Below are 27,617 nucleotides of genomic sequence, written 5' to 3'. Positions count from 1 at the left end.
ATGTTGCCTGGTCTGGAGGGTATTAGCTGTGAGGAGAGGTTGGATAAACTCGGATTGTTTTCACTGGAGCGACGGAGGTGGAGGGGCGACATGATAGAGGTTTACAAAGTTTTGAGTGGCATGGACAGAGTGGATAGTCAGAAGCTTTTTCCCAGGGTGGAAGAGTCAGTTGCTAGGGGACATAGGTTTAAGGTGAGAGAGGCAAAGTTTAGAGGTGATGTGCGAGGCAAGTTTTTAACACAGAGGGTGGTGAGTGCCTGGAACTTGTTGTCAGGGGAGGTGGTGGAAGCAGATACAATAGCGACGTTTAAGAGGCATCTTGACAAATACATGAATAGGATGGGAATAGAGGGATACGGACCCCGGAAGTACAGAAGGTTTTAGTTTAGATAGGCATCAAGATCAGCGCAGGCTTGGACGGCCGAACGGCCTGTTCCTGTGCTGTACTGTTCTTTGGTCAGGTCAAGAGCATGTCAGGCCACATTCTCCTTGGCCTGTTGCCCCCTTCCAACCAATGGTTCCATTTGATTGAAACTGGGAACAACTGCATTACAATTTTGCTTTCTTTCATGTTTGCTTCAGTGCAAAAACTTGATCTGGTACTTATTTTAAATTGTTATGTGTAAGTAATTTGCATGGTATTTATATCTTTTTAAAATGGGTTTCAACTCCAAACTTACAGGTTGTAGCCTTAAAACGCCAATGCCTGTTTTAAAGGAGCTATGCATCTTGCAACTTTACAATCACAATTTTAGTCCATGCACTTATGAAGCCTCAAATGTTGGGCAAGAAATTTTTGGATATCATTAATATATACAAATATATAGTATGTATTTTTGTAGAGAATATTTGTGCAGTTTACATATTTTATAATGACTTCGTAGATGTACCTTTTCCTGGATCAAATGAATAATCTGTTTATATTAAAACAGAGCATTTAAACAAACTAATTGATTACTTTGTCTCGATCAGCAAATGAAAGCAACTGCTTTTGTTACTGCCAAAATGGTTTCGGAAGCTCATTGGCTAAGATTTGGTTATTTTCTACGGTGCATGTTTTTCATTAGTCATTCCGTTTGAGAGATGTGCTGAGCACTGGGTAAATATAAATCTTCAAATAAACATTGTTTCTCATTTTACTTTGCAGATCCTTAGTCAATGGTATGGCCGTACTATTATTCGCTCTTGTGTAAAATTGAGTTACAATCACGTGCAAAGTATAATTGAGGATCCGGAAAAGATGTTCACCCCTGATGAACTACCACCTGTTTCACCTGACCATGGCATTACTGAAATAAAGACTGCTGTACTAAACCTTCATAACATCGCCAAACACCTTCGTAGGCAAAGGTTTGATTGGGGTGCTTTACGAATGGACCAGGTGAGCATCTTTAATTTTGTAAAGAACACATGAAAAATACTATTTTAACAGTCTTAATATAAAAGCACTGTTATGATAGTATTTTAAAAGATTAACAGCAGTGTCCAAAAAACAATCTCAGAATTGTTACAGTGCAGAAGGAAGCCATTCAGCCCATCGTGTCTGCACCTTTGAGGTAGATTTCAGAATCGTATTTAATAAACTTTTGAAAGCAATGCCTCAACATCTTTGTGAATAAGTGACTTTGGACATTTTTAAGTTAGCTAGAGGAACACAAAGTCCTTTTTACTGAATTTAAAAATTTTTTTAGATGACACGTTATATGGGAACACTAAAGTTCAGGACCATATATCTTGCATTTATGCAGTGCCTTTCAAAACGACAGGACATTCCATTGCACCAATCAGGTACTTTTGAACTGTAGTCACTGTTGTAATGAAGGAACCTAGAGATTGGAATGATGCAGGCTCACAGAATCACAGACTCGTTAGTGCAGAAGGAGGCCATTCGGCCCATCCTGTCCACACCGGCTCTCTGAAAAAGCAACTCCGTCAGTTCCATTCCCCTGCCTTTTCCCCGTAACCCTGCCCTTTCTTCCTTTTCATATCACTGTCTAATTCCCTTTTGAATACTTCAGTTGAACCTGCCTCCACCATGTTCTCAGGCAGTACATTCCAGACCTTAACCACACACTGTGTGAAAAAGTTTTTCCTCATGTCACTTTTGCTTTTCTCACCAAATACTTTAAATCTGTGCCCTCTCGTTCTCAACCCTTTCACAAGTGAGAACAGCTTCTCTCTATCTACTCTGTCCAGACCCCTCATGATTTTGAATAACACTCTCAAATCACCTCTCAGCCTTCTCTTCTCCAAGGAAAACAGTCCTAACTTCTCCAATCTATTTTCATAACTGAAATTCCTCATCCTTGGAACCATTCTCGTGAATATTTCTGTACTCTCTCCAATGCCCTCACATCTTTCCTCAAGTGCGGCGCCCAGAACTGGAAGCAGTACTCCAGCTGAGGCCGTACTAGTGTCTTACACAAGTTCAACATATCTTCCTTGCTCTTTTACTCTGTGCCTCTATTAATAAAGCCCATGATACTGTATGCATTATTAACCGCTCTCTCAACCTGCCCTGCCTCCTTCAATGACTTATGTCGTGACTTATACACCTAGGTCCCTCTGCTCCTGCACCCCTTTTAGAATTGTACCTTTTATTCTGTATTGTCTCTCCATGTTCTTCCTACCAAAATTAATCACTTCACATTTCTCTGCATTGAACTTCATCTGCCACCTGTCTGCCCATTACACCGACTTGTCTGTGTCCTTTTGAAGTTCTACACTATCCTCCTCCACGGTTCACAATGCTTCCAAGTTTTGTATCCTCAGCAAACTTTGAAATTTATCCCTGTACACCAAGGTCTGGGTCGTTAATATATATCAGGAAAAGCGAGGGTCCCGACACTGATCCCTGGGGAACCCCACTACAAACCTTCCTCCAGCCCGAAAAACATCCATTAACCACTACTGTTTGTTTCCTGTCACTCAGCCAATTTCGTATCCATGTTGCTACCGTCCTTTTTATTCCATGAGCTGCAGGTTTGCTCACAAGTCTGTTGTGTGGCACTGTATCAAATGCCTTTTGAAAGTCCATGTACACCACATCAACAGCATTGTTCTCATCAAACCTCTCTGTTACCTCCTCAAAAAACTCCAGCAAGTTAGTTAAACGTTATTTTCCCTTAAAAAATCCATGCTGGCTTTCCTTAATTAACTGGCATTTGTCCATGTGACTATTGATTTTGTCTCTAATTAGTTTTTCTAGAAGTTTTCCCACCACCGAAGTTAAACTGACTGGTCTGTAGTTGCTGGGCTTTTCTTTACACCCTTTTCTGAACAAGTGTGTAACGTTTGCAATTCTCCAGTCCTCTGACACCACCCCGGAGTCTAAGGAAGACTGAAAAATTATGGCCAGTGCCTCTGCAATTTCCACCCTCACTTCCCTCAGTATCCTTGGAGGCATCTCATCCGGCCCTGGTGCCTTATCCACTTGAAGTACAGACAGACTTCTTTATCAATTTTAAACTCCTCTAGTGTCTGACTTACCTCCTCTGTCAAAATTGCCTGGGTTGCATCTTCTTCCTTGGTAAAGATGGATGCAAAGTATTCATTTAATACCTCAGTTATGCCCTCTGGCTCCATGTGTAAATCCCCTTTATGGTCCCTAATCGGCCCCACTCCTCCTTTTACCACCCTTTTACTTTTTATATGCCTATAGAAAACTTTGGGATTTCCTTTAATTCTAGCTGCCAGTTTCTTTTCATGATCTCTCTTTGCTTCTCTTATTTGCTTTTTACTTCCCCTCTGGACCTTCTATATTCTGCCTGGTTCTCGATAGTATTTTCTACCTGACATCTGTCATAAGCACACTTTTTCTTCTTTATCTTAATCTCTACCTCTTTTGTCATCCTGGGAGCCCTGGATTTGTTTGCCTTACTTTTCCCCTTGACTGTGCCCAAACTATCTCCTCTTTGAAGGTAACCCATTGTTCATCACAGACCTTTTCGTTATTTCCCTTTCTTCCCTTTCCCTGCCTCTGCATTTGCTTAAAACCTGTTACATCTCTAACTTTTTCCAGTTCTGACAAAAGGTCATTACCCTGAAATGTTAACTCTGTTTCACTCTCTTCACAGATGCTGCCTGACCTGCTGAGTATTTCCAACATTTTCTGTTTTTAATTTCAAATTTCCTGCATCCATGGTATTTAACTACTGCTCAGCCAAGTTGGTGCAAGGAACTCCTGAGTGAGGTCATGAGTTTCCTCACAAGGAGGGAAGGTCCTCTTTGTACTGTAGTTATGCAATTTTTATCTGATAGTTCAGATTAGCAATGAAGGACTCCTGGGAAGCAAATGATCAATCTGCCCTTCCTTTCAACGTGACCAGTGTGTGGCTTGGGGGAAACAGGGTAAAAAGAGGCAGTCTTTCCCTATAAAATATTGTAAATCTGTGCTATGTTTAGTTGGTAGTAAGGTGGGCAGGAGTATTTTTGTTTTAAAGCATGATGTCAGAAGCTGAAAATAAATCCTTTGTCTTAGTTCCTACTTCCTGCAGTCTGTATTTGAAATATTTAAGTATTCCAAAGTAGAAAATACTCTGTTGATTTAAGTAATCTAGACTTCAGGTATCAAAAGTCAGATTTTTTTTTTCTTGTGATGTCATTTTTACCATGTCCGTAATCTTTCTTTCTTTGGCCTCCTTATCTCGAGAGACAATGAATAAGCGCCTGGAGGTGGTCAGTGGTGTGTGGAGCAGCGCCTGGAGTGGCTATAAAGGCCAATTCTAGAGTGACAGGCTCTTCCACAGGTGCTGCAGAAAAATTTGTTTGTCGGGGCTGTTACACAGTTGGCTCTCCCCTTGCGCTTTTGTCTTTTTTCCTGTCAACTGCTAAGTCTCTTCGACTCGCCACACTTTAGCCCCGCCTTTATGGCTGTCCGTAATACTCAACATAAATTTCGTTAAGTGCCCTGAAAACAATTTGACAAACTAGCATTACCTAAAAGTTCTCTGAAATCTACTTTCTATGTCATGGATTTTAAAGAAACAACCCCAAACTTACTGATAATTCAATTTTTTTGCTTAAAAAAAGTCAAATTGTGTCGTAATTCATAAAGTCACAGGGAGGAACTTAGTGGATTTAATGTAAAAGAAAATGATCATAGAGGGTCAAAGTGACTGAACACTTGGACAAATATCAGCTGATCAGGGTCAGCATGAACTTGTGATGGGTAGGTCATGTCTAAGTAATCTAGTTAGATTTTTTTTTAGGAGGTCGCTGATATAATGGTCAGTGGTTCTATATGCACTTTCAGAAGATATTCAATAAGATTTCAGGCAGGAGGTTATCAACAGAATTGAAAGTACCACGAATTTGGAGGCAACCTTCTGACATGGGTTGGTAATTGGTTGGAAGAAAGGAGACAGTAGGAATAAAGGGAACATTCTCTAATTGGTAGGATGTGACAAGTGTTGCTCCCAAGGGATTTGTGCTGGGGTCTCATAGTTGCACTGTATACATTAATAACTTGAGTAAAGGAGCAGAGTAGTATATCCAAGTCTGCAGAGCCAATCTTCTCTGACAGATTGAGAGTTGGCAGAATTCATTGGTGATATGTCTCATTAGAATTAAACTAGATTGGACCTAAACTTCTCACAAGTTTATTCACTTAACTCTGGAATTAATAGCACCAGATGAATCATCAGGAATACATTCCCTTTAGATTTACGGATTATGCTGCACAAACCATATGTCCAAGCAGAACTTACTATGGAAATCACACAGACGCTATGGCAGTTACCCACCCATGTATCTCAGCTGGTGACTTTGAGAAATAAATACAGTCCCCATTGTTCATAGCAGGCATGTTGATGCTAAACCAATATGCCTGCTATATTGGACGCTGGTGTAACATGATGACCAAAATCTTTGTGGTGGTGACCGCATTATCTAATGACACTAATCATGTTGTGGTCTGTCGAAACCTGATAGTAGTTTGGAGATTTATTTGTAAATTCCACTCAACTTTAGATTTAACACTGACTACGGTATCAGTTTTTAGTTTAAGCTTTGTTATTGACCATTACTGTGCTGTATGATCCTTTACTAATTAATGTATTCCTAATTGCCCTTGGTGAGAATTTACTCTGCATATCTGCTACTCAAGAGTTTTGGTATGGGAAACGCTATGCCAAGATATTTAGCTGCTTGGGGCTGATTTACGCAGGTCCTGGTCAGTTGCACCTCTGGTCAGTTTTACTGCTACAGCTGCTAAATATATAAGTTGCAATTGCAGGAGTTGTGGAGGTCACACTGGTGACTGAATGAGACAGGGCTCCATGTAAGGACTTACTAACAGGAATCAAACTTTAAAGAAGTGCAAACAGCTACTTGAACTGCCAGAAATAGTCAACACGCTTAATATGTTTTAAGAAATGCAGTATAATTGGTAGGAATATATGAGCAAATGATACCAAACAGAGGGATGTTGCATACCTCTTGATCTAAAGGCTTTTATTAGTCTACATCAGGGGTGTGCAATCTTTTTGCGAGAGGGGTCACATTACAGATTTTGTCCGACATAGCTGGTGAGCAAATTCCAGAAAGATAAAGGCTTTGTAAATTTTTCTTACTTTTAATCAAAACAAAATATGTGCATTTTTATGAACAAGCGTTAAATGAGAAGACTAATTTACTTACTTTCTCGACACTATGTTGAAAACTGATTCAGTGAGATACCTGGCGTTGCTTTTGCTTGCACAAGTAGTCAATGCCTGTCCGCACATTTAATGTAGCGATGTGTAGTATTTGGATAAATGTCCATCTGTCAGGAGTAATCTTGACCACTCGCTCCCTTGTGTCCATCTGGCTTCTCTCTCTCCCCTCTATCCATCTCTCTCTCCCCTCTGTATCCATCTCTCTCTCCCCTATGTATCCATCTCTCTCCCCCCTTGGGTCCATCACACTCCCCCCTTGGGTCCATCACACTCCCCCCTTGGGTCCATCACACTCCCCCCTTGGGTCCATCACACTCCCCACTGTGTCCATCTCTCTCTCCCCTCTCTGTGTCCATCTCTCTCTCCCCTCTCTGTGTCCATCTCTCTCTCCCCTCTCTGTGCCCATCTCTCTCTCCCCTCACTGTGCCCATCTCTCTCTCCCCTCACTGTGCCCATCTCTCTCTCCCCTCCCTGCGCCCATCTCTCTCTCCCCTCCCTGCGCCCATCTCTCTCTCCCCTCCCTGCGCCCATCTCTCTCTCCCCTCCCTGCGCCCATCTCTCTCTCCCCTCCCTGCGCCCATCTCTCTCTCCCCTCCCTGCGCCCATCTCTCTCTCCCCTCCCTGCGCCCATCTCTCTCCCCTCCCTGCGCCCATCTCTCTCCCCTCCCTGCGCCCATCTCTCTCCCCTCCCTGCGCCCATCTCGCTCCCCTCCCTGCGCCCATCTCGCTCCCCTCCCTGCGCCCATCTCGCTCCCCTCCCTGCGCCCATCTCGCTCCCCTCCCTGCGCCCATCTCGCTCCCCTCCCTGCGCCCATCTCGCTCCCCTCCCTGCGCCCATCTCGCTCCCCTCCCTGCGCCCATCTCGCTCCCCTCCCTGCGCCCATCTCGCTCCCCTCCCTGCGCCCATCTCGCTCCCCTCCCTGCGCCCATCTCGCTCCCCTCCCTGCGCCCATCTCGCTCCCCTCCCTGCGCCCATCTCGCTCCCCTCCCTGCGCCCATCTCGCTCCCCTCCCTGCGCCCATCTCGCTCCCCTCCCTGCGCCCATCTCGCTCCCCTCCCTGCGCCCATCTCGCTCCCCTCCCTGCGCCCATCTCGCTCCCCTCCCTGCGCCCATCTCGCTCCCCTCCCTGCGCCCATCTCGCTCCCCTCCCTGCGCCCATCTCGCCCCCCTCCCTGCGCCCATCTCGCCCCCCTCCCTGCGCCCATCTCGCCCCCCTCCCTGCGCCCATCTCGCCCCCCTCCCTGCGCCCATCTCGCCCCCCTCCCTGCGCCCATCTCGCCCCCCTCCCTGCGCCCATCTCGCCCCCCTCCCCACTCCTCCATCCCCCCGGCCGCCTCCGTCGCCACCCTTACCCCTCCACCAGTGTTCCCACCATTCCCTCTCTTTCACCCCCCCTTCACCCGTTCCCCACCCACCTATCCCCGTTCATCACCCACCTATCCCCCGTTCATCACCCACCTATCCCCCGTTCCCCACCTTTTTCCCCCCCACCCCACGCCCCTCTTTGCCCACAGCAGCCGTTCCCATTCACTCGCTTGCTCCCTGATCCACCTGAATACAGCAGGGGTGGTTGATCCCAGCACTGCGAACCGCCAGTGGAGCACTCAGCCGACCAGGGCAACCCGCTGTCAGTCACAGATAGTGACCAGTCACAGACAGACATCAGGTGCAGGTCCTGCATACCCCCTCCACATGACGTACACTTTAATAGGCGAGCTGTCAAGCCAAGCTTCGCCCCTCCTCCAGTGGTTATTGCCCAGTCCCTGAGATCCTGTCGTTAATCTAAGTCAAGCCGCGGGTAGGCTTTTGACAGTCACACAGGATTGACAGGGCGGATCAAAACCTTTGTTGGGCGTATTCTGGCCCACGGGCCATATATTGGACAACTCTGATCTAGATCACGGTTGTACAATGGTCGAGTTGTTAATCTGCAGCAAAATGTCTATGTCTTAGTTTCTGATATTCTGACAAATATGATAATTGAATTCTCATATAGTACTGTATCAAACGTTATTCTACAAATGAATTCTGTGCATTTAATCTGAATGCTTGGAAATGCAGAACTGCTTGAAAAAAAAAGTACTGTTTTAATAGTTAATGGAGCAAATAGGATTGTTGCAATGCTAAGAAATATTGAGGATGGTGAACAGCCCTGTTCTATTTGCCAGTTTATGCTTAAACCAGTTTCTTTGCCAGCTTTCTGCCAGAGAATTGCACAAATGTAACCTATATTGTGTCTGGAACATGTTTTCCAATTTAAGCCCAATTCTTGACAAGAATTTAAAAGGAGTTACTGCTTTTTGTGTACAACGCTCTGCTCAATACAGCATTATTTGTCTTGAATCCTGAGAAGGAGATTTTCATATGTATAATTTTTAGCTTTGGACTGTACTGAATTTGCTGTAGTACTGCAAACCTGAAGAGAGATGACATTTTTAAGAAGGTGTAAAAGGAAAAGGTAGTTTAAATTCAATTGCTTATTTTCTCCTACACATTGGCAATTTTGTTACCAAACGGGCTAAAATGTTTCATGTCACTTCTACTCCAAATACCGTCAAATTTAATAATTTGTTGCAGGAAAATGGTGAAGTGGAAAATCGTGAGGTTGATTAGAGAAAGCAGAAGTTGTTTAAGTAACATCAGAGGTGACTTGGGACATGTCTGAATAAAATTCTGAGAAACAAGAAAATATTGGGGAAAACAAAAAGAGTAGGAAACCAGATTTGGGAAAGTTGGAAGGCCAAAATATCCCAAAGAGAGACTGGAGAAACTAGATATAACACAATAAACCTCAAATTAGACTCAGCTGCAAGTCTGGCAGGCTAGGATCAAACCAATAAAGTGAGTAAGTCCAATATTTTAGTGTAGTGCTTCTTGCCCCAAGAAGAAACAATCTTTTTTCTTCCTCAAAGCTGTTGCATTGATCCCTCTTTGAAATATGATTCACTTGTCATTTTTAATGCTTGTTTAAACTTTCTTCAAAATTGTAGTTTTAATTTTCAATTGTGTATTTTAGTTTACAGTCTGAACTTTGGATCCGCTTGCTTAATTTTTGGAGTCCAAGAATGCATTTATAAAGTCCAATTTATTTTGTTAAGTTCTTTGTTTTTCATCTCTTCCCCAAAAATAAGAAATTGCATTTGTAGTAATAATTAGTCCTGGCATGGAGTAAACTGTGCACATCATGTCTCCTACTCTACATAGATTTGTGATGTACTGAGTCCAAGGGACAGAATTGGGTTTTCTCTGCCATCTGGAAAACATAGTTAAAGTGATTATAGGTTTCTTTTAGAACCTTGAAGTTATTGATGGTATCTTGTAATTACTCATGTGAAGCACCTTGGGACATTTTACTATATCAATGCAAGTTGTTGTAGTAAGAGGAAGCTTTCATAAGGATCCTCAATCATCTACCTGTTTTCTTGCTATTTTCATCACTTTGTTGCCTTGTATATTAAAAATGATTGTAAGTCAAAAATAGTATTTGTAATTGATGAGAGCATACTTCACTTTTAAAATAGAGTTCAATTTTGCAAATTAGTTAATTTTTCTGTGGTACCAAACATGTTTGTTTATTTATTTATAGATACAGCACTGAAACAGGCCCTTCGGCCCACCGAGTCTGTGCTGACAAACAACCACCCATTTATGCTAATCTTACATTAACCCCATATTCCCTACCACATCCCCACCATTCTCCTGCCACCTACCTACACTAAGGGCAATTTACAATGGCCAATTTGCCTATCAACCTGCAAGTCTTTGGCTGTGGGAGGAAACCGGAGCACCCGGCGGAAACCCACGCGGTCACAGGGAGAACTTGCAAACTCCGCACAAGCAGTATCCAGAACCGAACCCGGGTCGCTGGAGTTGTGAGGCTGCGGTGCTAACCACTGTGCCGCCCTATGTATAATGGGTTCCCTCAAAATCCGAGCAGTTCCTATTAGATGAGCATTCATTTGCATAAGAACATAGGGAACAGGGGCAGGCCATACAGCTCCTCAAGCCTCCTTTGCCATTCAGTAAGGTCACAACTGATCTTCAGCCTCAATTCCGCTTTGTCGCCCAATTCCCATATCCCTTGATTCCCTTAATGCCCAAAAATCTATCAGTCTCCGTATTGAATATTCTCGACGACTGAGCATCCACAGTCGTCTGGTGTAAAGAATTCCAAAGTTTCACAACCCTTTGAAGACATTTCTCCTCATCTCAGTCCTAAATGGCCAATCCCATATCTTGACACTACACTGCCTTAGTTCTGGGCTCTCCAGCCTGTCAAACCCTCTCAGAATTTTGTACGTTACAACGAGATCACCTCTCATTCTTTAGAGAATAAAGGCCTATTCTACTCAATCTCTCCTAATGGGTTAGCCCTCTTATCCGAGCAATCAATCCAGTGAGCCTTTGTTGTACCCTCCCGTCCAAGCCCAACCCCCCAGGTAAGATACTTGCTTCAACAATTTACATTTATGTAGCATCTTTCACAAAACAAATATCCCAAGGCACTTCACAGAGGAGAAACAGACAGGAAACAGTGTTGGAAAATGATTGACACCATGGTTGAAAGGATAGTTTAGAGGCTTTTAAAGCCAAGCAAAAAAGTAGCAGGTAGCGTAGTTTAGTAAAGGAGTTTCAAAGAGTAGAGCCAAATTGATGGCTGTACCGTCAATGGTGAAACAGAGGGAGAATACACAGGCAACCTCATCAGGGAACAAAGCACTAGCTAATAGGGTTGGAGTGGTTTGCAGTGGTAGAATGGAGCACAGTCATAGAGGAATATTTTAATGAGGCTTTTGAATTTGATGCACTAGGAGATAAAGAACTAACGGGAGAATCAGCAAGGATGTGGGTAATAAATTAATGGAAAAGGACACAGAGAGTTTTGAGAGAATTAGAATTTGTGTAGTGTAGACCCTGGCTATTGGATGAATCAAGTCTGGAGGTAATGTGGTTAAGTGCTGTAGTGTTGGTTAAATGTTTCAGTGTTGATGAGAATGAGATAAAGGCAAAGATGAATGATATGGAGGTAAAGTAAGAGGTTTTGGTGACAGATCGAGATGGGGTTTGAAGTTAAATGCAGTCCAACAAGTCATTAAGATTGTACATCATCTCAAGCAGCTAAGTAGGGAATGGATTTCAGAAGATGATTTTGCTGGGAGCCAAAAAGGTAGCTTTGATTTTTCCGTTGTTCAATTGGAGGAAGTTCTGGCTTATCCGTGACTTGGTTTTGGACAATCTGTACAGCACAGGTGGTTGTTGAGTGAGTGTGAGGATGTTGGTGATATAAAGCTGGCTGTTGTCACAATACCTGAGTTTTATTGGGACAGCATGGAAAAGAGGAAAATTGAGCCAAGAGCCATGGGAATATTCCAGAAATGGTTATACAGGTGTGAGATGAAGCTATTGTTGGAGATGTGCTGACTGAAATAAGACAGGTAGGAGTGGTATTACAGAAGGGTATTACTGTGGCCGTGGGCCATGGAGAAGTATGGAGTGGTTGAGCTTGTCCTTTTCAGTACTATGGGAAAACCAGAAACTGAATTGAAGGGATTTGAATAGGCATTTGTGAGCGATGAGCATGAAACTGAGTGGCAACACCTTCAAGAATTTGAGAGAACAGGGATGTTGGCGATTGTAGTGTTGATGGGACTGAGGGTGAGTTTTTGAGGAGGGACATGCTGGAATCATTTGTTTCTTATAAATTATATTTATTCTTTTGGAGCACTATCCTATATTTGTGTCAAGTTAAAATACTCAAGTTAGCTTGTGTGAACCACCTTTTCATCTTGTGCCCCAGTGATCTTACTCATTTATAACTCCAAATGATGAGATGCTGAATATTTTCAAATTTTACAGTATGCACTATTAAACATCTTGTATCATTTATTGGGTAACTTTCATTTATCAAAATGCAACAAGCAAGAGTAGTATCACTGCTTTGGCTCCACTAATTATTTATGTATTTACTCCCTCCTGCATGAAATAACCAGATTTCTCATTCCTCCTTCTCCTCCTCACCACCACCACCACCTTCTCCCATTGTTTCTGATAGAATTTGCATACTAGACATAGTGTGGAAAAATATGAGAGATAAAAGAAGAGATATCCCTCACTAATGGAGCTGACAAACTTGATGCAATACTTGAAATAGCCAGGAGAAGCTGCATTCATCATCACTTCATCAGTGAAGCTTTCTGATTTTTTCTTCTTTGAATTACTGAAAATTTCAAAATTTTGAAAATAAATTTGTTCTGAAAGGTTTAGAATTTTGGAGAAAAAACCTCTAAAGCCTAAAAAGGTAATGCAATAAGAATATTGACAGACCAAATTTAAATGCTAGAACATGAACACTACTGAACTTTTAATATGTTCAACAGATCATTGTCCCATTCATTTCAGTGAGAGTTTCTACTTTGACTAGTTCCAGAATTCCATTAAAAACAGAAAAGGAATGTATTTTCAATTTTGCATTCTGCCTAGCGAATGAAAAAAACACAATATTCAGTATTCTTACAACTTTATTTTCATACTGCTATTGTGAAACATTGACTATAGGCATCGGGAAAAAAAGGAGCTCCATTTATGGTAATATTGCTACAAACAACTACACCTCTCAAATACATAAGAACAAATAATTATTCAAAATATTAAATTGTCAGGTTTGGTAATGGCCTTAAATGCTGGTATTGAATAAAGCAACACACATCAATTGACATCTGGAATGTCCTAGTGCCCTCAGACTTAGCAGTTTTTATTTACAAAGTGATTAGCAGTAAGTTTAAGCAACAAATTTGTCTGTAACTGAATGGATGTGTATTCTTGATGAACTCCCCTATTTAATGCTGTATTAACTCAGACATGCTAATTCTAACAGTACAAAATTACAAGTTTTTGCAAATCAAAAATCTGTTTTGTAAAACATCTGATTGGCTCAGTAATACTGTGAAGCAGAGAAATGGGCAATTCCTAATTCAAGAGATGCACTGTATTTCCATCCACAGTGGGGGGAAAAATGGCTTTGGAAATTGTAGAATGAACTAACCAAAACTCCTACCAATTTTCAATCACCCAGAAATTGAGACAATTCTAATTTACCCCTTCCGGAATGGGCCGATGCGCTGCACAAAAGTTTCAAAAGTACCAACAAATCTCTTAATTCTGTGCCCAAATTACATTTTTTTCCATCCATGAGCCCAAACCATGAATGTCAACAGGTTGTTTGATGGTCTTTGTCTGACATCCGTTTACATGTCATCAGAAGCCCTGGCGGATTTTTTTCCTTCCCTTTCCCCTATCAAAATTTATGTTGCTTTACAAAGCATTTAGCTAATTGAAAACCAGGTAGCAGAAAATAAATAACTGACATTTAGGGGAGCAGATCAGATCGAAATGAAGATGTTGCTGACCAGTGATTCACAGGTGGATCTTGGAGTACAATAGACCTACAGCTTGTGGAGGTGCAATCTCGTACTGTTCAATTCTAGTCTACTGGACATTATAAGCGCCTCTGGTAAAGTTGCACAAATTTTATGCATCTTGTAAATTATCATATGATTATTTCACCTGCTTTTCATTCTGATCCATCAGACAGGTTGGATTCCAAATCCTGATAAAATGATTGATAATTTTATTCAAATTCAACAGCTTAGGCTGCTTTTATTCAAGTGTGAATCAGGGAGCGAAAATTTCTATTGCTTACTGCAAGCATGGCTGAAAAAAAAGGGCTGTTTTTGATCTCTGCTCTAAATATTGAAGCTAAGAAAACTTGTACATTTTTATAGCACCTGATGTCTCAAAATTTTCTCTCACGTTAATTCTTTATAATGTAATAATTTGTAATGTAAGCAAACATAATTTGGCACACAGCTTCCAGAACCAACATCCCATGCCATCCCCATCACATGCCATTCTTTCCTTCCCATGCCACCCCTCTGATGCCAAACCCCACTCCCATGCCATTCCAGCCTTCCTATGCCATCCCTCCATGACATTGCATCTTTCCCATGCCACTCCTCGGCCCTCCCACTCCTCCCATGCCATCCCGATCCCATGCAGTTCCGTGCTTCCTGCGCCATCCCCATCCCATGCCATTCCAATCTCTCATGCCACCCTCTGCCATCCTTCCTTTCCCACTCCTCCCATGCCATCCTATCCTTCCTATGCCACTCCTCCCATGCTGTTTCATCCATCCCATGCCCACCCCCCCACCCTGCAAGCAGCAGTTCCTTGGCCAACATCTTGAACATTATCTAATTAAAATTCAGTAAGATCTGTTTTGCCCGAACTAAACATAAGGCAGTGCTGACTCACAAAATGGAACAGGATCTCAGCTTCATTCCTTAATGTGGGGCAAGTGGAGCTGGCAGCATTAGTTACCTTCCTGGGTCAGTCCCGCTTCAAAACTGACTGTTGCCTAAGGCTAGTGCGGGACTGCTGACCAAGCCAGCAGTCGTTGCTGAGGTGGTTCTAGGTAATACTCGCATATATTTATCTCCCAGCTACCTGCTTTTAACAGCGCATGCTGGAAGTGACAGGCTAAGGATGAATCCTGGTGCTTCTTGCTGATTTCTGCCCCTGTTTTAAAAAATAACAGCTGGCCACCATAACTGTCAGGGAGAATCCAAACCATGTGTGTGTCTCTCTCTATCTCTCTCTCTGCCTCACACAGACACACTCACTCACTCACTCATTCTCTCACAAACACAGGCCATCTTTGTATGGGTTAGCAATACGTCAAGTATTGGCAGCCACATGTGGATCACGTGCCCTATGTGCCTCCGCCCACCAAATCCAAGTGGCAACCGTTTTGTGCACAGCAAACTTAGTGAGGAGTTTTAAAAATTGCACTTAGCAAGCATTTCCTGGAAACTACTTGCATGGCAGAGATTAGAAGAGCCACACCTCGTTGTAAACAGAGGGCCTTATACCTTGTATCAAATGGATCAAAAAATTGTTATACTCAGCACACTCCATACCACTTAATCAATTGTCATTCCACTGGTGCAGAACAAAAGCGTTTGACGCACCCCTTCAACTGACCAATCAAAACAGTGTTACGATCGACCGCTCAAGTCAAAGCCCCCAGTCAAAATATACGATTCCGATTGTGGTGGGAGAAACGCACTGTTGATTCAATCCCATCCCTCCACAGATCGCCTAACATATTTTTAATTTCCAAATTAAAGAAAGCCCCAGCCAAATTGTTCCATCTATGAATCCCCGAATGAGGCTAATCAACCCAGGTGTCTTTGGATCAACAAATTAACTGTTTAATTAGAAAAACTCAATTCTTAAACACTACTAAGATATAAACAACATTTAAAATAGAAACATAAGTGTCCTTTCCTATTTACGCTCCTGCCAAAGTGAAATCTTCCAATGTGGAATAGTCCAAGGTTGCTTGATATCCTCACAGCCGTCCGATGGGGGGAAAAAAGCTTCTTCAACAGTAGAACAGTCCGTAGTCTAATTCAGCAGTTGAAGTGATGCTTTCCTTCTCCAGCGATGAATTTCAACAATTACAGTTCAGTAGTTAAAGGAGTTGGTTATTTTCTTTTTAAGAAATTAATCTGGCTTGACATCAGAATTCTGAGAGAATAATAAATAGGGTTTAAATAAATTTGTATATGCTGGTCCAGCTGTCTGTCTGTTTCTGAGAGTTAGAACAGTGTGTTTCCACTATAAGCCAGTTCAAATTTAAATTGTAACATTGTATCTTTCGATCTTCAGTCTCTGAGTGGCTCAATCCTGGGGCAATGAGAACGCATTATTTAACTCAGTCTCTGGAGCTTGTTGCCATAAAGCAGTACTGCTCCTTTTCCAGCCTCATAGGCACACCACATTCTTCCCAAAAAAAAACTACGGTATCGTAACAGTTTATCTGAACCACTGAAACAGGCAAGCATCTTACATGAAGAGGGTCTCTCGAAAAACTGTTACTAACTACATCCTATTGAACCCTCAAACCGCTGACTGGAGGCAGTTGAAAAGACAGCTATTCTGTGCAACCAGTCACTCGTTTTCTGGGCGCATCTTTTTTTTATCTAATTATCACCTCTTTTTGCTGTGCACCATCATCATCTCTGCCATTTAATTGTCTCCTGCCCACCACCCAATCACAGAGCTCTTGTTTTCTTTTCCTCCTCCATTTCCCAACTCTGTACCTGTGCCTTTCATGACCTTAGGATGTCACAAAGTGCTTTACAGCCAATGAAATATGTTTGATGTGTTGTCACAGAAACACAGAGTCTCTTTTGAGCACAGTAAAAAAGCAGTGGGTAGGCACATGGTAAAAAATTAATGATGAAACAAAACAGATAAATAAAAAATAAGAAAAATGAAAACATAATTTAAAATAAAAAGCAGGCCGGTCATACTCTGATTGAACTCAATGTTCAGTCCGGCAGGCTGTAGCGTGCCTAATCGGTGAATGAGATGCTGTTCCTTGAGCTTGCGTTGATGTTCACTGGAAGACTGCAGCAATCCCAGGACAGTTATGTTGGCATGAGAGTTTGGGGTGGGGGGGGTGGTGGGTGGTCACCTACCCACTGTTTTTTTCATGTTTGTGCTTTGGGCCAGGCTGTTCTATTTTTCTGTCTATTAACACCCTCTCTGCACTAACGCTTTGTCTTTCACCACACCATTAACATACCATTTGCCTTTGCTCCATGACCTTCTGGTAAGTTATTCTCTGTGACCTTGTTCTATCAATACCTTCTCTTTGGTTATCTCTTGCCCCACGCCTGCTTTATTTGCTTAAAACCTATTACATTTCCAGCCTCTGCCAGTTCTGATGAAGGGTCACTGACCTGAAACGTTAACTGTGCTTCTCACTCCACAGATGCTGCCAGACCTGCTGAGTATTTCCAGCATTTCTTCTTTTATTTCATTCAAAACAATTATTTGGTTATTTGTCTCATTGCCTTTCTGTACCGCATTACTGGTATGGGATGGCATTCATGCTTGCCAATTGAATAGTTCCTGCACTTCAGTAATTGATTATGGGAAGCACTTTGAGACATTTCACTGTGATTAGGCACAAAAAATAAAAGAATAAATTCTTAAATAGAGAACAAGCACACACTCGGAGCATACATCTGGATCCCATCAGGTGCTTAAGTAACTCGTATTTGGCTATGGAAGGTAAAATAAAACTCAACAGATGTTTCCATTAATGTAATATTCCGCAATGTTTTGCCATCTCTTCACTTCAGATGATAAATTGGAAAGAACAAGTCTATGCACCTGCTGTTTACAAGTGGAATCTTAAAGGAGGCACAAGATTTGACAATGGACATTCCATGAAACATTGTTCTATTGCATTACGATATTGTTAGATGGTGGTAAATAAAAGCAAAATACTGCGGATGCTGGAAATCTGAAATAAAAACAAGAAATGCTGGAACCATTCAGCAGGTCTGGCAGCATCTGTGGAAAGAGAAGCAGAGTTAACGTTTCGGGTCACTGACCCGAAACGTTAACTCTGCTTCTCTTTCCACAGATGCTGCCAGACCTGCTGAGTGGTTCCAGCATTTCTTGATATTGTTAGATGGTGGTACTTTACTATTGCAGATTGTCATATCAATAAAATATACAAAATGAATCATTTTACCCCTCGACTGTCTAAGTGATGAGGATTCTTGGGAGAAGACACATTTGATTTATATTACAATCTTTAAAGAATATTTGTTTTTTAAATAATGAATGGTACGGTTTGTTAAATTTTGGGAGGGAAAGGGTTGCAAGATTCCATTCCTCTGCGGTAAATGCTATAAGTACCCCTTATGGTACAAATGAGTGTACTTGTCTGTGCATGCACCCTCAAATATTAGCAAACCATTTTACAATATTCTAGATGTTTGCCACCCTTTTGCCTTTAATCTATTAAATGAGTCTATCTGGCAGACATCACTTTTATTTAACAAGCTATGGTGTGTCAGCATACTGAATTTGAACAATTCTTGTTTTGTGGAATGTCAATTGTTGATTGTCTCATCTGGAATTTCCTATTAACAGGTACACAGACTTATTCCAACTATTTCCAACTTACTACCTGAAAAGAAGGCAGGAACAAAGTAGTAGAATATTATAATAGCAGGAATATCTATTAACAGTTAGTTTTGATCTATATATGTGAATAACTTGCACAGAGGACTACTAAGATATAACTGAAACATACTGTCAATATATATATATAACCCAATGGCTAAACTGAGGTAATAAACTTAATTTCAGTGCACCCTTTCCCTATAGCTATTAATTGTTGAAAAGCTAAAAACTCGACAAATTTGTTTAAAGTTCCCTTCTGACTCAGTAGGTATATATATTGCAACTCTTAAAGATTTTTTAAGAAAAATAATGATAGGCAAAGTTCCATAAATCTTTCCTCTGGTAAATCTTGAAAATAGGCCTTAATGACATAAGAGCACGCAACTGTCTGTGCACATATACACTTTCAAAAATTAAGATAACATTTTTAAATATCATTTTTCGCCACCAGTGCCTTTCATCTCTTGAACTACTTAGTCTGGTAGACAGCTCTTTTATTGTGTCTGAACCACATGGATGAGAAAGTCCCATGTTTCATTCCTAGTCCGTGCTGATGTAGCATATCTCAATCAGAATGTCAAAAGGTATTCAATAAGGCTTGATCACCTTCAGGCTAGAAAGGGTAAAATCAACAGTCTTCATTGTTTCCTTGTGAGTTTGACTCTGTTAACATCAGGCCAGGACAGAATCAGGCCTCTCTGTGATGCCTTCCACTTTTGTACAGCCTACCAATATTCATCATCTGGATTCCAAATGAAGAACACCCTTATCGACACAGCACTGGAGGGTATAGGCACCCCTGAAACCATAATCCCACATAAGGCCTTAAGAGTAAAAGAAAAAAATTGCAACGCTATCCTCAACATTTGATCAGAAGGAGGCCATTTGGCCCATCGCTTCTCCAGTCCGTCCCATTCCCCCGTGTATCCCTGTAGCCCTGCATGCTTATTTCCCTCAAGTACCCATCCAGTTTCGTTTTGAAATCATTCATTGCCTCTGCTTCCGCCACCCTTATAGGCAGTGAGCTCCTGGTCATTACCACTCGCTGCATAAAAAAGTTCTTCCTCACATCCCCCCTGTATCTGTTGCCTAAAACCTTATATCTGTGTCCCCTAGTCCTTGTACGATCAGCTAATGGGAATATCTTTTCTTTGTCTGCCTTATCTAAACCTGTCATAGTCTTGCGAACCTCTATCAAATCTCCACTTAATCTCCTTTGCTCCATGGAGAACAACCCCAGTTTCTCCAACCTAACCTTGTAGCTAAAATTCCTCATCCCTAGAACCATTCTGGTAAATCTCCTGTGTAGCCTCTCATATACCCTCACATCCTTCCTAAAGTGTGGTGACCAGAACTGGATGTAGCACTCTAGTTGTGGTCTAACCAGAGCTTTATAAAGTTTCAGCATAACATCCTGCTTTTGTACTCAATACCTCTATTTCTAAGCCCAAGTTCCCATATGCTTCGCTAATTATTCTCTCTATGTCCTGCCATCTTCAAAGATGTATGCACATGAACACCCATGTCCCTCTGTCCTTGCACGCTCTTTAGAACGATGCTGTTAAGACTATATTGTCTCTCCCTCTCCCTTTTTGTGGGCAGCTTTCTTCAAGGTCAACAGGAAGCACCATTGCTTTGCTGGTGACCACAAGAGTTCAGGCCAATATTTTGGGGTGCAGTACAGTAAAACCTGCATGAATCGACCCTCTCAAAATACAGATAGCTGTAAAAAAAAAAAGACACTCGTTAGGAACATATACAAAAAGCACTCTGGTATCATGGGCACTCTCAAATTACAAATTCATCATGCCTGTCATGTCTTTAACTAAAGCTTTCTATATAGGTTTTATGCATTCCCTGATAGATCATAGATTCTGTATTACTTCCAAATCTGCAATTAGATCTTGTTTAATAAACCCATGAGATAACTCTTGTGACTGAATGATCAGCTCTGTAAAGTGTAAAATCTACCAGTAGAAACAGTCATGTTGTGCCATCTGGACTAAATAACACTGCTGTAGCCTCTTGGACATCTTGTATGTTCAGCAAGTACACTTATTAGAGGTTCACCCAAGAATTAACCAAAACATTGCATAAAAGAGCAGAAGGGTTATGCTAAAACTATATAAAATACGAGTTAGGCCACAGTTAGAATACTGTGTACAGTTCTGGTCACATTACAGGAAGGATCTGATCGCTGCAGAGAGATTTATAAGGATGTTTCCAGGAATAATGAATTTTTGCTATGAGGAATGATTTGGATTGGTTGTGGTTGTTTTCTTTGGAACAGAGGAGGCTGAGGGGAGTTTTAATTGAGGTGTGTAAAGTTATGAGGGGCTTAAATTTCCATTAGTAGAGAGGTCAAGAACCAGGGGCGTCGATTTGAAATAATTGGTAGAAGCATTGGATGGGAGTTGAAGAAATTTTTTTTCACCTAGAGGATGATGAATGGATTGGGACTCACTGCCTGAAAGGGTGGTTGAAGCGAAACCCTCATCACAGTTAAAGCATACTTCGATATGCACTTAAAGTGCTGTAACTTAAAAGACTATGCACCAAAAGCTAGACAGTGGGAAGGGCCTGGATATCTCTTATTCGGCCTGCACAAACAAGGTGGGCCAAATGGCTGCCTTCTATGCCATAAATTTCGATGATTCTAATCTTAAATCCATTCATGACTGCAGAACAAGGGTGTTCCTCTGAAGAGGTACATCGTCATTTTCTGGAAGCATGAGAAAACATATCTATTCAGTTCAACATACTTGTATTTACAAAGCATCTTATCACACCTCTTAAAATCTTCTCAAAGTGCTGCATACAAGTTGAATAAAATGTTGATCCTTGCTAATTATCTAATAAGGGGAGGCGGTGGCGTAGTGGTATTGTCACTGGACTCGTAACTCAGAGACCCAGGGTATTTCTCTAGGGACGTGGGTTCGAATCCCACCACAGCAGAAGGTGGAATTTGAATTCAATTAATAAATCTGGAATTAAAAGTTAGTCTAATGATGGCCATGTAACCATTGTCAGTTGTGGTAAAAACCCAATGTTCTTTAGGGAAGGAAATCTGCTGTCCTTACCTGGTCTGGCCTACATGTGACTCCAGACCCACAGCAATGTGGTTGACTCTTAAATGCCCTCTGAAATAGGCCAGCAAGCCACTCAGTTGTATCTAACCGCTACGGTCAATAAAACAGAATGAAACCGGACGGACCACCCGGCATCGACCTAGGAAAGGACAACGGCAAGCCCTGCCCTGGCGACCCTGCAAACTCCTCCTTACTAACATCTGTGGACTTGTGCCAAATTTGGGAGAGCTGTCCCAACGGCCTGACATAGTCATACTCACGGAATCATACCTTACAGACAATATTCCAGACACTGCCATCATTGTCCCCAGGTATGTCCTGTCCCACCGGCAGGACAGACCCAGCAGAGGTGGCGGCACAGTGGTATACAGTCGGGAGGGAGTTGTCCTGGGAGTCCACGACATCAACTCTGGACCCCATGTAGTCTCTTGGCATCAGGTCAAACATGGGCAAGGAAACCTCCAGCTGATTACCACCTACCGCCCTCCCTCAGCTGATGAGTCAATACTCCTCCATGTTGAACAGCACTTGGAGGAAGCACTGAGGGTGGCAAGGGCACAGAATGTACTCTGGGTGGGGGACTTCAATGTCCATCACCAAGAGTGGCTCGGTAGCACCACTACTGACTGATCTGGACGGGTCCTAAAGGACATAGCTGCTAGCTGGGTTTGTGGCAGGTGGTGAGGGAACCAACAAGAGGGAAAAACATACTTGGCTTTGTCCTCACCAATCCGTCTGCCGCAGATGCATCTGTCCATGACAGTATTGGTAGGAGTAACCACCGCACAGTCCTTGTGGAGACGATGTCCCGCCTTCACATTGAGGATACCCTCCATCTTGTTGTGTAGCACTACCACCATGCTAAATGGGATGGATTTCAAACAGATGTGGCAATGCAAAACTGGGCATCCATGAGGCACTGTGGGCCATCAGCAGCAGCAGAATTGTACTCAACCGCAATCTGTAACCTCATGGCCTGGCATATTCTCCACTCTACTGTTACCATCAAGCCAGGGAGACCAACCCTGGTTCAATGAAGAGTGCAGGAGGGCATTCCGGGAGCAGCACCAGGCATAATTCAAAGTGAGGGTGTCAACCTGGTGAAGCTATAACACAGGAGTACTTCTGTGCCAAACTGCATAAGCAGCATGCGATAGAACTAAGCAATCTCATAACCAACGAATCAGATCTAAGTTCTGCAGTCCTGCCACATCTAGCCGTGAATGGTGGTAGACAATTAAACAACTAACTGGAGGAGGTGGCTCCACAAATATTCCCATCCTCAATGATGGGGGAGCCCAACACCTCAGTGCGAAAGATAAGGCTGACGCATTTGCAGCAATCTTCAGCCTGAAGTGCCGAGTTGATGATCCATCTCAGCCTCCTCCTGAAGTCCCCAGCATCACAGATGCCAGACTTCAGCTGATTCAATTCACTCCGCGTGATATCAAGAAACGACTGAAGGCACTGGATACTACAAAGGCTATGGGCCCTGACAACATTCCAGCAGTAGTACTGAAGACCTGTGCTCCAGAACTTGCCGCGCCTCTAGCCAAGCTGTTCCAGTACAGCTACAACACTGGCATCTACCTGGCAATGTGAAAAATTGCCCAGCTATGTTCTGGACACAAAAAGCAGGACAAATCCAACCCGGTCAATTATCACCCCATCAGTCTACTCTCAATCATCAGTAAAGTGATGGAAGGTGTCATCGACAGTGCTATCAAGTGGCACTTGCTTAGCAATAACCTGCTCAGTGACGCTCAGTTTGGGTTCCACCAGGGCGACTCAGCTCCTGGCCTCATCACAGCCATAGTTCAAACATGGACAGAAGAGCTGAACTCAAGAGGTGAGGTGAGAGTGACTGCCCTTGATGTCAAGGCAGCATTTGACCGAGTATGGCATCAAGGAGCCCTAGCAAAACTGAAGTCAATGGGAATCGGGAAAAACTCTCTGCTGGTTGGAGTGATACCAAGCACAATGGAAGATGGTTGTGGTTGTTGGAGGTCAATCATCTGAGCTCCAGGACATCACTGCAGGAGTTCCTCAGGGTAGTGTCCTCGGCCCAACCATCTTCAGCTGCTTCATCAATGACCTTCTTTCAGTCATAAGGTCAGAAGTGGGGATGTTCGCTGATGGTTGCACAGTGTTCAGCACCATTTGTGACTCCTCAGATACTGAAGCAGTCCGTGTAGAAATGCAGCAAGAACTGGACAATATCCAGGCTTGAGCTGATAAGTGGCAAGTAACATTCGACTACACAAATGCCAGACAATGACCATCTCCAACAAGTGAAAATCTTACCATCTCCCCTTGACATTCAATGGCATTACCATTGCTGAATCCCCCACTATCAACATCCTAGGGGTTACCATGGACCAGAAACTGAACTGGAGTAGCCATATAAATTTCATGGTTACAAGAGCAGGTCAGAGTCTAGGAATCCTGCGCCGAGTAACTCACCTCCTGACTCCCCAAAGCCTGTCCACCATCTACAAGGCACAAGTCAGAGGTGTGATGGAATACTCTCCACTTGCCTGGATGGGTGCAGCTCCAATAACACTTAAGAAGCTCGATACCATCCAGGACAAAGCAGCCCACTTGATTGGCACCCCATCCATAAAAATCATTCACTCCCTCCACCACCAGCGCAGTGGCAGCAGTGTGTAGCATCTACAAGATGCACTGCAGCAATGCACCAAGGCTCCTTAGACAGCACCTTCCAAACCCACGACCTCTACCAACTAGAAGGACAAGGGCAGCAAATGCATGGGAACACGACCTCCTGCAAGTTCACCTCCAAGTCACACACCATCCTGACATGGAACTATATCGCCGTTTCTTCACTGTCACTGGGTCAAAATCCTGGAACTCCCTTCCTAACTGTGGGTGTACCTAACCCAAATGGACTGCAGTGGTTCAAGATGGAAGCTCACCATCACCTTCTCAAGGGCAATTAGGGATGGGCAATAAATTCTGGCCAAGCCAGCGACGCCCACATCCCATGAATGAATAAAAAAAAGTGGGATTTTTCAAGCTATTTGCTGTTTGTCAAAATCCGAGTACCTATACTGTCCTAGTACACTACCCCATTATTGCGCCCCCCACCCCCCAACCTCCTTCCTCATGTCTGCCATTTCAATTAAGACAGATTTCACCAGGTAGATTTCTTATTCTTTCTCAAAATATTTTCGGGACTTGCTTACCCTACCTTTTATATCCTATTGTTGCATCATATTGAGATCAAAAGTGTTAATTTAGTCAAAACTAAATACTGCAGAGACTGGAAACCCGAACTAAAAATAGGAAATGCTGGAAATACTCAGGCCAGGCAGCATCTGCGGAAAGAGAAACAGTGTTAACATTTCAGATTGGATCACCTTTCATTAGAACTGACAAAAGTTAGAGATGTGACAGGTTTTAATCAAGCACAGAGGCAGGGAAAAGGGGGAGGGAGGAAAGAACAGAGGGAAAAGTATGTGACGAGTGATTAAATTACAAAAGGGGATGCTAATGGTACAAGTAAACAAAAGATGGGTCTAGTGGAGATGTAGTCAATTCCCTTCCAACATCCCAGCATCTTGGGTCTTTAGATTTTTCTCGAGTACAAGCCCGATCAGGAAGAGATGTTGGACAGATCTTCTTCCCAGACATCAGGTAAGTGAGAGTTTAGCGTGGCACAACATCCATCCATCTTGTCTAATTTGTGGAAATTTTGTTCTGTAAATCGGATGTGTTCTCACTGGAAAGGAGAGGGCTGAAAGATGATATGATTGTTTTTAGGATTCTCAAGGGACTAGATAATGCAGACTATGATTAGCTATTTCAACTAGTCCAGAATAATAGCATCAGAAGACACTACCTGTGCTTGAAAGGATGTAAAATTCGGAACTAATCTGTGGAAACAATATTTCACACAAAATGTAGTCAATCTATGGAACAGTTTTCCCAAGTCATGAAGTCGACCCTGTGGAGGAAAAATTCTGTGCAACTACTTCTTCATCGGTGAGCACACCTCTGGTACATTATGTCAGTTGAGCATCCACTCGGCAGCTCACGTGCCTCCTTTCAGCAATTTTTTCCTGCAGTTTCTAAATTAGTCTTGCTATTGTCTAACCTTTGTTAAATGACAGTTTATACTAATCTAGGAAGAGTTCTGTAGTAAGAACACACATACTATTTCTAAGGACTCCTGAGGTTGTAATTGTTTCATTGCAGTCTAGACATGTCTAACTGGAGTTTGGTCCAATATCAAAACCAGAAGTATAAGATTCTTATAGCAGTCGAAGTCCGTACAATTTAATTCATTGGGAATAAAAATATCCAACTGCTGCAAAAAGTTGTAAATCTGTTAATTACAAGTAATCATTATAGTCACGTGTTTAGATTTATGTCTTGCCTGTAATGGTTATGTGACAGATGAAATTAATTTGTGATAAAACCTTATAATAGCACAGTATTCCACTTGTTCCTAACTCTATGACTCTATAACATTGAAGTCTTTCCTTTTTAAGAGGTAGGTATTGCAGTGTGTTCAGAAACTGTCCTTTCGCCTGTGGGACCTTTTTGAATCCAGCCCAGATTACCCAGCCTGCCCTCTGTACTGGCTGTAGGAGTCCTTTGTGAAATGAATTTGAACAGTTTCAATCTAATTCCTAGCAAGAGGAAATTATGATGTTAGGGATTACAGAAACATGCCTTTCCCCAGGAGATGAGATTAAATTCAATATACAGGATTATAAGCTTTTCTGGACTTGAATACACTTTGAAGCTTGACTAGGAGCAAAGGAAGTTCAAAATATGTCTTCCAAAATCAAATAACTGCATATCATTCAGAAAATTAGACACAGAAAATGCTTGCAGCTGCAAGTTCAACCCCCAAGAGTCATCAGCATCCATCTATTAGGTTTTGGAGACAGAGTCATGTGAAAGCTAGTTGCAAAATCCATTTGAGTTAATTAACCATTTACTTGAACAAAGCAAGCAATTGGGCCAAGTAGTTCTCCATTTAAAAAAAAACTTTTAAATCTTGAAAATTAAATATTTTCATGAAAGGGGTGTTGTGTATTTAATTGAAAGCTATGGATCTATGCTCCAACTGTTTCAAACTGAATATTGTCTGTGACAATAACCAAAATCTGAAATGAATGCTAATTTATTATAGATACTAAAATATCTAGACTTACAAATAGGTTTGAGAGCGAAATTTCCTCTTCGCACAAGTGGTCAGGGAAACATCTATAAAAATAAAGTTGTATCTTAGAACAAATGAGAGAGTAAGGGCAATAATAAAGAAACGAGAAATAAAAAGGTAAAAGGGTACTGAAGTTTATGAATGGATCAGGGTTGTAGTGTTACTGTGCAAATTACAGTGCAAATGTACATGACATTAGAAAGGAAATTGTTGAACTAGATACACTAATTGGAATAGAGGAGTATGATATAGCCTGAACGGTCCCAGCTACAAAATGTTCCGGAGAGATGAATCAGACAAAAAGAAGTGGCCTTATTAATTAAGTTGTAGCCATAGAAGAAAAAGTTTTTATTGAACAGAATCTGTCTGGGTTTAATTAGGAAATAAGGGATCTGTTGAGAAATGCTTATAGACTACTAAAGCTGCAACAGTTCAAGAAGAAGGCTGAACACCACCTTCTTGAGAGCAACTATGCTGACGATACCCACATCCTGAGAATGAAAATAAAAAATAGTGAAAGAAGTTAACAACAAAACAACTTTTATTTATGTAGCGCCTTTAATGCTTCACAGGAGCATTATAAAACAAAGTAGGACACCGAACTACAAAAGGAGATATTGAGTTCAGAT

General features: G+C 42.2%; 1 protein-coding gene across 2 annotated transcripts in view; it reads left to right on the top strand.

The window, feature by feature from the left end:
* dis3l2 (DIS3 like 3'-5' exoribonuclease 2) overlaps positions 1–27,617 on the top strand; it is a 410,232-nt gene that overhangs the window by 266,942 nt on the left and 115,673 nt on the right. For both annotated transcript variants that reach the window (XR_010975985.1, XM_068042291.1), the window contains exon 13: positions 1,148–1,381. Coding sequence is in view for 1 of the 2 variants with exons in the window: in XM_068042291.1 (XP_067898392.1) it covers positions 1,148–1,381 (234 nt within the window). In the remaining variant the exon portion in view is untranslated. The remainder of the gene's footprint in view (positions 1–1,147; positions 1,382–27,617) is intronic.

This window comes from Heterodontus francisci, chromosome 11 (assembly GCF_036365525.1).
Source record: "Heterodontus francisci isolate sHetFra1 chromosome 11, sHetFra1.hap1, whole genome shotgun sequence".
In the NCBI taxonomy this organism is placed as follows: domain Eukaryota; kingdom Metazoa; phylum Chordata; class Chondrichthyes; order Heterodontiformes; family Heterodontidae; genus Heterodontus; species Heterodontus francisci.
This window is presented reverse-complemented; position numbering and strand designations above follow the sequence as displayed.